At 42.3% G+C, this 13,063-nt stretch overlaps 1 protein-coding gene across 2 annotated transcripts in view; it reads right to left on the bottom strand.

Moving 5' to 3' along the window:
- The window catches only part of CDK6 (cyclin dependent kinase 6), a 226,133-nt gene that overhangs the window by 11,377 nt on the left and 201,693 nt on the right, over positions 1–13,063 (bottom strand). For both annotated transcript variants that reach the window (XM_037066054.1, XM_037066055.1), the window contains exon 6: positions 3,296–3,346. In XM_037066054.1, the coding sequence (XP_036921949.1) occupies positions 3,296–3,346 (51 nt within the window). The remainder of the gene's footprint in view (positions 1–3,295; positions 3,347–13,063) is intronic.

The raw sequence follows: 13,063 nt of genomic DNA, 5'->3' as shown, positions 1-13,063 counted from the left end.
GGGGGGAATAGAACAACTGTAATGGTACAATCAATAAAATACATATATTTAAAAAACAAACAAACAAATACAGACCAAATGATTTAAAGCACGGTAGAAATGGGGGTCTTCTTGGCCTGCACTTACTGGGACTGGGGCCCTGAAAAGGTGTTCTCCCAAAGGGGCTTCTAGGTTTCAGGAAGATGTGGTGGTAAATGTAACAGAATCTCTGCAGGGCTTTGTTCTCCTTCCCTCACCTGAACAAAGCCCAGGTTCTAGCCCTCACACCTGGGAAGAGCCAACACCACGGCATAACTGTACCCACCACTGGGTGTCCGGGGAAAGACAACCCTACCTCTGGGAGACATGCCGGGAGAGCTGTGTCACTGAGGCACATGAAGCCAAACCCAGGGACACATGAATGAAAATGGCAACTTGAGCAATATGCAAATTGATTCAATAGCAAGATCTAGAATAAGAGTAAAAAGAAGAAAAAAACCTTCACTATGAATTACTAAAGGAAATAATAAATCTGTATGTTGTTTGGATAGAATGAGACTGTCAGAGGAAGAAAAGAAGAATGCCTATTAAAGAACTTTTAACATTTTTCTTCCATTCCTTTTTTAGTTTTCTAGCCATTTTTACTGTCAATGTATTTGCATATCATCACCAGGTACCTAGAAACTGGTCACAATGACTCTTAGTTGTAATTTAAGATCTTTTTATTTGCAGCTTTCAATATACTTATATTGGGTTAAATCTGGCAATATGGGTGGCTGAATGTCAAAAGCTCTGGAAAAAACAGTGTCTCTGTATTAATAGGTATGTGTGGTATATAGTTATATATATGTTTCTATTAATAATATAATGTAGTGTAATTTCTATTTTATTCTATTCTGTTCTTACATAAATAAGTTTTAAAAGTGTCTGTAAATGTGCCACCTCCTTTGGTCCCCATAACGACCTCCTGCAACACCTAAGTCAGGGCTTTTAATCCCTGTTTCGGAGACGGGGAAACTGAGTTAGGAAATGAAATGAACTGCTACGCTCACACACAGCGAGTTCAGCCACAGCGCCTGGAGTGCACCCAGTTCTGCTCACTCCACATCCAGTATTTTATTTCTATTTAACTATGACTCTGCTCCTAAATATATACTCTAAAATGCCACAGGCTAAAAGCATTCAGTTTCACTTTCAAAGTCCTTTCTGTTCTTTGAAAGTATAAATCTTCCTAAACACAAACATTTTTTCTTTCCCTTAAGAGAATGTGCATATAACTTTCTTTGAAAAAATCACCTTAATGCAGCATGGACTTTTACGGCCCATATGTTGAGTGTGGTGAAATTCTGATAGGTCCATTAAAAAGTGCTTGCATCAAATTTCAGTATTTGGACAGCTGAATATAAGCCTTAAATGCTGACATTTGTACTGGAAAGAATGACAGAGCACAAAACCTATAAATGGCAGTGATGGTGGGCACAGAAACCGTTTTTCAAGTTCTTCTGAAGTCACACTAGGGTGCAGCATTGTTCCTTTTCTCTACGCCACAGTAATAACTGCACTCAGGAAACAGAACATCATTGCAATGAAACAATGCCAGAAACCAAGAAGTAAAATCAAAAGGCACAAAACCCGTAGGACTTTGTGGCTTCTTTTTTTGGCAACCTAGGATCGCGGGCCTTTGCCAAAAGTGGACCCAGCTTTCCCTTGGAAGCACGTTTGTCCAGGGTTCCTTCTGGCCCACCTATCTCACTGGCTTCGTATACTCAGGGGCACCAACAATGTTAACGGGACTGCAGACACCAGTGCTGGAGGTGGACCAGATGCCCAGGTGGTGTCAGTGAGGAAAAGCAGGTGAAGGACTTCAATACCTGGCAAGCAGAGGGTCATTGGGCATGCCTGGCTTTCCCAGTTCACCCTTCACCGCAATGCGCAAGAGTAGGTGGGAGTTCATCACTGAATGACAAAGAACTCAACACCCAGAAGCAAGTTCTGTCCTGAATCCACCCATCGTAGAGAGTGGTCAGCAGAAGCAGCAGTTGTGGCAGTTGCCCTGGACCCTGACCGCTCCCAGACAGGAACACTGGCAAGTGTTGTTCAGACCTCAAAGCCACCGGGTTCTGACTCAGCAGTGGCCCTGGTACTAGCAGATGTCTCCTGGAGCTGCTTCCAGTCACCAGCAGAACAGCATCAGGTCCCAGTTGTGTTCCAACTGTTTAGAGCAGCCATGCTTGAGTAGATAGGGTTAAAATAGAATTCTTTTCTTTAGGAGTACTTCTCTCCAGCTTAACAGATTGCAAATATCATAAAAATCACTGGGATTCCTATAAAATGTCACAGACCAATGATCAGGGCTATTTCTGGTTCTGTAACTCCCACTTTCTTCCTACTCCACCCCAATTCTGATGGAGCTTGGCAAATGTGCAAATCCCCAAAGGAAGCCATACTGCATGCTTTGTGAGAAGGAAAGCCCCCCTCTGCATTCTGGAAACAGGAAAGCACACATACCCTCACACGCTCACATGCAGGCACAAACAGAACTCTGCAAATCACTGAGAAGCTAAGTAACAGACAACTGGTACCAAAGGGTTTGAGCACAAGAAGGGAACTTAAAGAGAACTTAAGCCCAAGTTTCATTTCTCAGGGAAAGAAGTTGAAGAACAAAATGGTTAAACAATGAATACTGAGTTATAAGAATAGCTAACATGTTAAAGGCATTTACTGTGTACCAGGCACTGGGTAAGCTTTTTTTAGGTTATGTTATATGAGTTACTCAAAATTGCATAGTTATTTAGCCACAGACATAGAATCTAGGATTCTCACTTCCTATTTCAGTGCTCCAAAGAAAAATGGGGATGCAGCAAACCATTCTTTGTCCAGGAAAACAACAGAAAACCAACTTGGATGAGTGAAGGAGAGTCAATGGGGGCAGGCAGCCCAGTGGGCAAGGCTGGGTTACCAGGCCCCCAAGCCCCTCGCCTCTGATGGTGGATGCATCTGAAAGGACCCGAGCGGACAACACATCTGAACTGAAGAACAGGAGCTCGGCCAAGCAAACAAAGAGGAGCAGCGCAAAGACCCCCATGAGCAACATACAAGCTTCCAGAGCAGAGCAGTCAGGCCACACGTCCTGACGGGCTCTGTGTGAAACAGACCTCTGCCGTGTCCCCACTCACCACACAAACAGTAACACTGTCTGCAGCAGCAGCTTGGGGTGGGAAAGACAAGAGATAGACATATTATGTGAACGTCAGAGGAAAGTCACTGTAAATGTTTTAACGCTACAGACACTGATAAAATTACAGTTATCACTTACTCCAAGATTTTTCCTAGTTGATCCACATCTGAACTTCCACGAAAAAGAGGCCTAAAAGAATAAAGATACATATTAAACAAGTTTTTTCAGGTTACATTTCAGTCATATTTGTCATCATCACAGTTTAACAGGAAGCAAAATATTCTTTACATGTGAAGAAGCAGCACTAAGGAAAAGATGTATCTTCCTTTTGGTAAGTCAATCTTTTCTTTTGAAAACAATTAAAAAGTATATTTACTGATGAGAGAGAGAGAGAGAGATATCTATTGGTTCCCTCCTGCAACCTTCTGACATATAGGACGATGCCCCAACCAAGTGAGCTCCACTGGCCAAGACTGACATTTTCTTTCTTTTAAAAATATTTTTATTTATTTATTTATTTATCTTTAGAGGGGAAGGGAAGGAGAGAGGGAGAGAAATATCAATGTATGGTTGCCTCTTGTGAGTCCCCTGCTGGGAACTGGCCTGCAACCCAGGCATGTGCCCTGACTGGGAATCGAACCGCGATCGTGTGGTTCGCAGGCTCGCACTCAATCCACTGAGCTATGCCAGCCAGGGCTGACATTTTCTTAAATGTCACTTAGGGTAAGGATCTCTCATGACTGTATCTGGTGGTACCTGACGCCTGTGTTTGATAACCACGGCTCTCCTATTCATGGTCATTGTGACAGCAGTGCCACCCTTCCCATTCCAGTTCCAGCTGCGAAGTCCTACTTTACTTGGTGACAGGTGGAAACCATCACTGTCCTAGTCTCAAACCAGGGGAATGCAGTATTCTTTGAAACTGTTTTTGGTCAGGTCCTTCTCAGAGCCCCTTTTCCTCACCAATAGGCAATCAGAGTCCTTCCTCATGAGTCTCTCCTCCCACTTGTCCTGAACACTGCAATGAGCTATCTCTGGGTTGGTTTTTCTGATGACACCATTTCCCTTTCTCCCAGTGTTACTGCAGGTAGGCACGACCACTTCCAAATCCTAACTCTGGACCTCAGAGGTACTTGTGGACACGCAGCCCCCATTGAGCAATTAAATCAGCTCACTTGGTAACATTCCTGGCATTTTTCCCCAGTAGATCCATACCCCTTGAGATCAGGGAGTTCTCCAGGTTTGCCCCTAACCTTTGGCCTGGTACATTGTCTGAACAGGTGCTGGGGTACTAAATATTGTATCTGATTTTATATATACCTATGGTACATGTGCAAATGCTCCCTAACTCCTTGCTCAATGAATGACAGGTATTTTCAACAGTAATGTGTTTAAAAAATACTTGTAGCCTATTAACTGAGATCATATTTAAAAAATATTATATTTTAATTTATAAATCTTTAAACTTGACCCCTGAAATATTTTCTATGCACAATAAATAAACTCACTATAAAGAATCCTGCAAAGTCATAGCATTTCAGTGGTGAGAAGAAGACAGCTTAAAATTCTTCAACCATAGTTTTTATTATTACTGTTCCTAAAATGGTTATTTTCAAATGCAAATACAAAGTGGAAAATACTTCATTTGTGGCAACGTTACAGGCTGAATTCTGCCCCTCCCATTCATGTGTTGACGCTGAGACCCTAAGACCCCAGAATGTGACTGTATTAGAGATGGGGCCTTTAAAGAGTTAAGAGTGAGGATGGAGTTAAGAGTTAAAGAATTAAAAATTAGGTGGGGTGGACTCCAATCCACTCTTTCTCATGTCCTCATAAGAGGAAATTTGGATGCACAAGGAGACACGAGGAAGATGTGTGCACACACACAAACAAACAAACGTGAGGACAGAGCAGGAAAGAAAACAAACCTTGGCGTTTGCTTTTGACACCTTGGTCTTAGACTTCCAGCCTCCATATTGTGAGAAAATGTTTCTGTTGTCAGAGTCTCCTAGTCTGCGGCATTTTGTCACACAGCCCTTAGTAAACTCACACAGGCAACTTGCACATCCCCAATGTAGCCAAATTCATAGAGAATAACGAAGCTGGTTCCAAAAGACGTCCAGACAGATTTTAAAGATATCAAGGTGAGAAGTTTAAGTTTTAGAAAAGCCACACAATGGAACCTTGGCGACCATTATTTAGAGCACTAATGTATGGTGGCATGGTGCCACATGCTTCCCTAACACTATCGCATTTAGTTTTCACAACCCCAGGAGCAAGGTAGTGTTATTATCATCCCTATTTTCAGGTGATGTTTCAAGACTTACCCTAAGGACACCAACAAATTGCAGCCTTGAGATTCAAACCAGGTCTGCCCAGCCGTGAAGTCTGATGCTTCCTGACTGTGTTGCAATGCTCTCTTTCAGTTACTAACATGCTCTGCACCACACACAGTCCCTGCAGCTAAGCCTCAGGGGCGACACAGCAGTGGCTGGTGTCTCGAGAGCAGATGCCTGCTTTGCACGCACCCAGGTGTCTTCAGATTCTTTCTCTGTTGTTAACAAGGAACAGAGAAACTCACCAGATTGACTGGGGCTCTTCATCCTCTCTGTATAAACTTACTGATGGATGGCCTTTCTGTATTTTAAAATCCTTCCCCAGCCTAATCTTCTATACTTCCCTGTTCTGCTCACATCTTAACTGATAAACTCTTTTTCATTTTTTCTGAAGCACAGAACTTGGGTTGCATAAAATGATTCTTTCTTTTCACACTCCTCTGTTTCCTTAATATTTAAAGTATGAAATTACAAAACTAAGTACAATCAGCATTATGAGGCTTGGGAACCAACAGAAACGACTCTTCCTTATTAAGCATACACCTCACATGGCTGGAGTGATGGTTGTGCCAGGTCAGCAAGCACGGAGCGAACAGGGAGCCTCGGTTTAACCTGATGAACTGGTGGCTTGGCTGGGTCCAGCAGGCCAAACCCCCCGTTCTTCCCAAAGACTGGTATCCACAGAGGCTTGGGTGAAGTTACCTTTGAGCACCATGAGCAGTTTAAAATAAATATGTTGGTCATGGCTATTGGGAAGCAAACCGGGAGGAGTAACTGGAATGAATATTGTTCTCAGGTAAAGGCGCAAGACCGCCTTTGGCCTGGGCAGGCACCGAGACCCAGCCTGAGGCCCAGCAGCGGTGGTGGCTCAGGCCCTTCCATTCTGGTTTCCAGCTCCCTTTTTGCTTTTGTCCCTCGGCAACATTTCTAATTTTTTTTGCTGATTCCATCAGGCACGTGAGCCAATGTTTGATCCATTTTCTTTTACACTTGCTGGACATTTTAGCAGAGGACTTTCAACTCATGGAGTCCACCCTACTGCCAGGGCCAGAGATGCTTGCCTACCACTTTCGTCTCCTTTAGTAGAGAGCATGGTGAGTGAAGGTCATAATCACCCTGCTGTGAATACTCAGCAAAACCTGCTATGGGAATATAAGAAACTTGGAGGCAACTATTCAGTGTACGACCAGAATGACTCTGCCACCTTAGGAAGACCTGGCGTGTGACTCTGAGGTCTATTAACTTGGCTTTGTAGCAGATGTGGGCTGGCTTGAATTGAACAAAACCAGAGAACTCTGACTGTAGGCAGTAACTCCTAAAAAATGGATCTTTGCATGTAAATACACAGTCACAAGACAATGGAAATGGGGCGTGTAAAGGAGGGATGAGGCCAAACTAGAATCAGGACTCTCTGCTGACCAGGGGGTGGACACAAATGTGATCAAACCCTTAAGAACCATCTATTGACTTTGGGGCTGAAAACTCTGAATGTTTTGTATGAGCTAGGTTTATGACAGAGAACTGGGAGCGTGTTAAGGTGTAATGGGTTCAGAGGAAGGATAAAACCTTTTAACATGATGTGGAGTATGAAGATGGAAGAATGAGCTGCTCCAGGGACTTGGTGTGAAATAAGGTTCCAGGGGAAGCAGCCGTGGCCATAAGACCTGTGTGCACCATGTAATGGAGAAACACACAGTACTGTACTTTCATTGAGATTATTTTGAATATTTCTTCCTTCCTCAGATCAGCTGAGTGAAACAGTCTTTAACTCATACAATTTATGGTATGTGTCAGGTGGACAAACATGAACACGATGTTTTATTCTCTGGATTAGTGGAGAAGGACAGCTTAATTCTGCTGCTTTGAATAATTTTATAATTGTACGAATGATTCAGCTAAAACTCAGACATGCATGAGTCGGCCTTGGCTGGTTCTTTATTACCATGACATAGAGCTGAGCTGGAAGGAAGTAGAGGCTTGAAGGAGCGAAGGAGGGGGAACGAAAGACGCTGAAAGACAGAGTGAGGTGGCCAGACACAGAGACAGGCTGAGGAGGTCCCAAAATAACTTTGAACTGTTTCTTCCCCCTGCCTAAGAATGTAGTCCTCCTGGAAATCTTTATCGAGAGGCCCTGCACAAAGACGGAAGACGGGAGAGGAATGTTCAATTACATACCACGAGACGGAGGCTCATAAAAGACAAAAAGCCCATGCATTTTTTCCAAACCATTGCAGGGAGAGAATCCACTAAGCGATCCCATCTTGTCTGTTGTTAGACATAAACCCCCTCACAGGTGACATACTCGCTAATTCTTTTAAATTAATTATTTAAAGATAAAATCAGCAATAGAGATATTCTACCAAGAATAGTAAATCTGAACTCTATTCTTAAAGCTTTAAAAATATTTCTTCCTTATATACACTCCTTTTTGGGGGGAGGGAAGGCTAAACAATAAAATGAAAAGATTACACCTACCGAAAACATTTCCAAATAAAGACTGTGCAATTGCTTTGACTGGAGAAACACATTAAAAAATCTTTTTATTATACAGGACAATACTTAAAGTCAGAAGCTATAGTGCATTTTACTACATCAAAAACCACATATACTTACTTCAGATGAGTCCCCATCAGTTTAACCAAGGGCTTCAGTAATGGTACACAAACATTACCTACTCAAGACCTTAACTGAATCTAAATTTTATGAATCCCATTTCTAATTTTATACCTACATTCCTTTCCTCTTCACCTCACAGTCCTTTTTCTTTTTTTTATCTTTCTTTTTTTAAACCTATTTAATTACTTTTCAAGTACAGTTTTCTGAGGCTCCTTTTTCTTTTTAAAAAAAGATTTTATTCATTCTGAGAGAGAGTGGAAGGGAGGGAGAGAGAGAAGGAGAGAAACATCAATGTGTGAGAGAAACAGGTTGCCTCTTGCAGGCGCCCTGACCAGGGACTGAACCTGCAACCCAGACCTGCGCCCTGATGAGGAATAGAACTGTCGACCTTCTGCTTTGGGGGACAATGCCCCACTATCTGAGCCACACTAGTCAGGGCAATACTCCTTTTTCTTTAGAAGGTTTTGTCCACACTCACTTCTTGAGACTGTCGCATTCTATTACATAAACTCTTCCTCTGTCTTTCCTGGCCCTGAGCCTCTTCCTGCCTGCAACTCCCACATAGACTGGGGAGGGGCCTCCTGGAAGGTCTTTGCCACGCTGCTCTCTGAGAGCAGTTTATCTGACAAGATAAACAATATTTGGGGAAAAATGTCTGAAATTGAACACTGCTAAGAGTTTTTGTGAAAGAGAATTTTAGGTTATTTCCAAATATTTTCTTCAAATATCTTCCTTCGCCATTATGCTTGATAATAGTTAATGATAAGATAAACTCTTTATGACAGAAATATGTTTTTTCATTTATACATAAACATCTTTTCTAACTAAAAGGAGATTATTGCGAAATATAAGGGCAAAATTGCATTAATTTTAAACCACAGCCAAGTCAATTCTCTTCCCATATCACCTTAGGTACAGCCATGCCAAAACAAGTATGGTTCTTGGGGGTTTTTAGCAAGGATTTTCCCCAAGGCATTTTTGAATTTGTAAGCGTTTAAGCCTTAATGTTTTCTCTGCATCTAACACGCTGACTTTTCACGATATTTGTTGACTTAGGAAAGGGCACAGACTTCAGTGACACTGTCCTGCGTGTGAGCCTCTGAACAGCTATTTCTCCCTGAGTGATGTCAGGAAAGTCTTACAGCTCTTTGCCCCTTGTCTGCCCCGTCTGTAAAATGCCCACTTTACAGTACACCTACAGCAAGTGGCAACTACACATCCACACCCTTTCTCACACTCACACATGGTAGATGCATGGCAGACATCTTCCTGGCCACTGTTACACACAGATGGTAGCAAAGTATTTCACATGGAGCACTAGGAAAAAAGGGGCCATCAGTCACCATGCGGTGCCTGTACAAGCCATATTTAAGCCCAACAGTCCTTCCTCTGAGGTCTCCACATAGTCTCCATACCTGTTAAAACTCTTACACCTTTATCATCAAGAAAGGAAAGAATAAACATCAGAATTTCCAATAAGAATTATTAATTTTGAATTGGCAATCTAATTTCTTCTTCTGTATGTAGTTTTAGCTAAAAACTCTTCTATCACTGAAGAAAATTTTCTTGGGTTAAATTACAAAGGGCCTAAATTTCAGATTACACACTTTTAAAACAAACAACCATAAGAGCATAAGCATCACTCACAATCTCAATGAACAGTGGAAAACAACATTTAGAAATAGGTTATGTTTTCTAGCAGATGAGAAGTGTATGCCGATGTGTCTGTTACAGAAAGGAAATGATTCATGCAGACTGGAGATGAAAGATTCCGTTTAGTGACAATACTTTCATTGTACTAAAAAGAGGAGGAAGTCATGGATCACCCTACGGAACACCTCGGTAGCACACATTTCACCTGCAGCTATGCTCTGGCTGTTATCTTTCTTGATTAGAAGAGGGATTTTTCCATGTTCATAAAATGACCTTCTGAAAAATATCACCCAGGGAATGTCTACTTTGTATACGTGCTCCCACGTTCAGTTTTAGAGCGGCTATCTGTTAAGTTAAAAATGTTTATCACCTTATAATTACCTCCTATTCAAATAATGAGAGTACGCAGAATATCAATTAACTGATTTTTGTGTGTGTGTGAACACTAATCCAGTGATCATTCATTGAGCACATAGGGCTGTATTAGGTGCTGGGAAATAACTACTCACCAAAAAATATATTAAATAATATATGGCCTTACCATATAATGTACACATATTTAAATTATATCACACATATTAGTACACATCTATTAAATGCAAATTTATAAATATCTATACATAAATATGCACACATACAATACCACCCACTACCGTAATAATCCTTGCCCCCGTGGGAGACAAGATGCACAAACACAGGACTCCGAAATAAGAGTAGGTCATCTCATTCTGCTGGCATGAGACAGAAACCCAGTGCAATCATTTAACTATTACTAAGGTGCTGGGACGTGGTCTGATTAACTTTTTTTTAACATGTCAGAAGTACAGTTATTTGTCCAAGGAAACGCAGCTCAGTAAGTGGCTAAGCTTGTGTGACTCCATCAAGCAGGCAACAGCAGTACTTTAGAGAGGTAAGTATGGCAGACGTTCACTGACAATCAGACGGGATGAAGACGGAGCCGGGGAGGCCCCGGGGGAGAGGCCCGGGGACGGGGAAGAGGCCCGGGGACGGGGAAGAGGCCCGGGGACGGGGAAGATGACAGGAACCCAAATTAGGTGGACGAGAAAGTGGGCAAGGACGCAAAGACCTTAAGGGAAGATGATCTGAACCTGGTGAAAGGCTGAACGTGACCTAGAAGGAGAAGCATGACTTTACCTTTGTGTTGTTAGTAAAACCAGCCTGAATGAGAGGTGGGGAGATGGTGGTGGGGGGCAAAGAAGACTAGAAAATAATTAACTTACTCTTAAACTTGTTTTTTTCCAATAATAACAAATGATGTACAAAGTGATACTTATGAAATCTGAGAATGAAAAACATGCAAAAAAGACAGTTAATCATACACAGAAATGTTGAAATATATATATGCTCACATAAAATCTTGTATATGCATGTACACAGCAGCAGGATTCATAACAGCGAAAGAATGGAAATGACCCAAATGGCCACCAACGGATGAAGGGATAACCAGAATGTAGTAGAGCTACGCAGTGGTGTCTGTCACTCAGACATAAATAGGAATGGAGCACATGCTACAAACGGATGGCCCTCAAAGATGTTATGCTAAGTAAAAGAAGCCAGTCACAAAAGAGCACGTATTTATGGCGTGATTCCACTTATATGTACAGGAGAGGCAAATCTACGGAGGCAGAAGGCAGGTTAGTGGTTGCCTAGGATGGGGGTGTGGGGCTGCTAGTGGGCATGGGGTTTCTTTTTGGCTTGTGGCAATGGCCGTACAACTCTGTGGATATACAAAATGAAAAGCCATTGGATCGTATGACTGACACCAGTGAACTGTGTGGTATGTAAATTATACGTTAATAAAGCTGTTCAAAAATAGTGGGTAAGAATCTATACCTCCAAGCAAACATGAGATTCAGAATGACAGTAAAAATTTGCAAAAAAAACCCTGCTCTGGATCTAAATATATGAAAGGCTTAGGTACATGTACTTAGTTTAAAGAGTACAGGACAAACACTTATTTTACCACATATTCAATGAAGTATCCATTTGAAGACATGTGCTCTGTAAGATCTGAATGACTTACTAATACGATCTGAATTCCCCCAACACCTGACTCATCAAGTTAGGATAAAAATAACAAATCAGAAATGTCTATGTATAAAAAGGGCATTCTTATTAAACCTACTATTGTATGCTTTCCCCTGGCTGTTGAGATTATCGGGGATTTGTTTGTTTTCTGCATTTTTCTATTACCCTGTACTGAGCATTTCGTGAGTGCTAATTACTTTGAAAATCAGAAGGAAAAAGCCCCACCACAGCTACTTGCCATACATTGCACGATTGTGATTGGTTCCCAACCCACTTCTACCACTTGTTCACTTGTTGGTCTCTGCAGCCAGACTGGAAGCTTCCTGAGCACAGGGCCACCCCCTACAAGCTTCTGTGGCCAAGGCACGTAATTCACTGCCCACTCTGCCCATACCTGGCACTCACTCAATACATGAGAATGGTTACCAGTCCTCCTACCAGGAAGGCTTTCTCTCCCTCCTTTCCATCGACTTCAACCCCTGCTGTCTCAAAATGTGCCTGCTTGGTTCATTTCAGGGTCATTCAAGTGCGAGCATGTGTATTTTCACAAATATGAATATAGAGTAGATATATACACACTTGCAGCCAAGCTGGATTTGATGTATATTGTTGTATCCACTTATGCTTAAACTGGTCTGTGGCACTAGACAATATGCGACTGCAGATATTGGGTATTTAAAAACCGGGGCTAGCTGACCATTAGTCCCCTAAATCTAAAATCTTGCCAAAACCTTTAAAGAAGCCACAGGAGGCATGAAGGATGGGAACTCTCCCTTAGGTGCTGACTTCACCCAGGTATTCAGGGCAGGGATGGGCTCCTTGGAAGACAAAGAAAGACAAGTGTTGAGGAAAAGTGTAGCAAAGGCAAAACAGAGTGAGGGATTAAAGAGGGCGTGGAGGGGAAGAGGCACTTAGGGAAACCGATCCAGACAGGAAGAGGGGCCGGTGGGAAAGAGCGCGGTGAAAACTGGTAAAAGCCCCAAGCAGAGCGAGGGAAGGTCGGGGCAAAAGGAAGAACCTGAGATGAAGCTCTGTCACAGGGACAGAGGCCAACAGGAAAAACCTCTCCCAGAGAAGTGAGGTGCTCCCGCCAGTCAGACCAGAGGACCGAAAGTTAGAGGGCATGCGGCCTATCTGTCTAGGGCAGGGGACTTTGGTCTGGTAATTTCCTTTAAAATAAATAGCTGAATTAACTTTTCCTCGTTACCCAGATGTGACTAATTTATTTCTTCACATAGGGCTCATATTTACT

This window comes from Sturnira hondurensis, unplaced genomic scaffold (assembly GCF_014824575.4).
Source record: "Sturnira hondurensis isolate 20B ecotype Veracruz unplaced genomic scaffold, ASM1482457v3 Scaffold0016462, whole genome shotgun sequence".
NCBI lineage: Eukaryota > Metazoa > Chordata > Mammalia > Chiroptera > Phyllostomidae > Sturnira > Sturnira hondurensis.
This window is presented reverse-complemented; position numbering and strand designations above follow the sequence as displayed.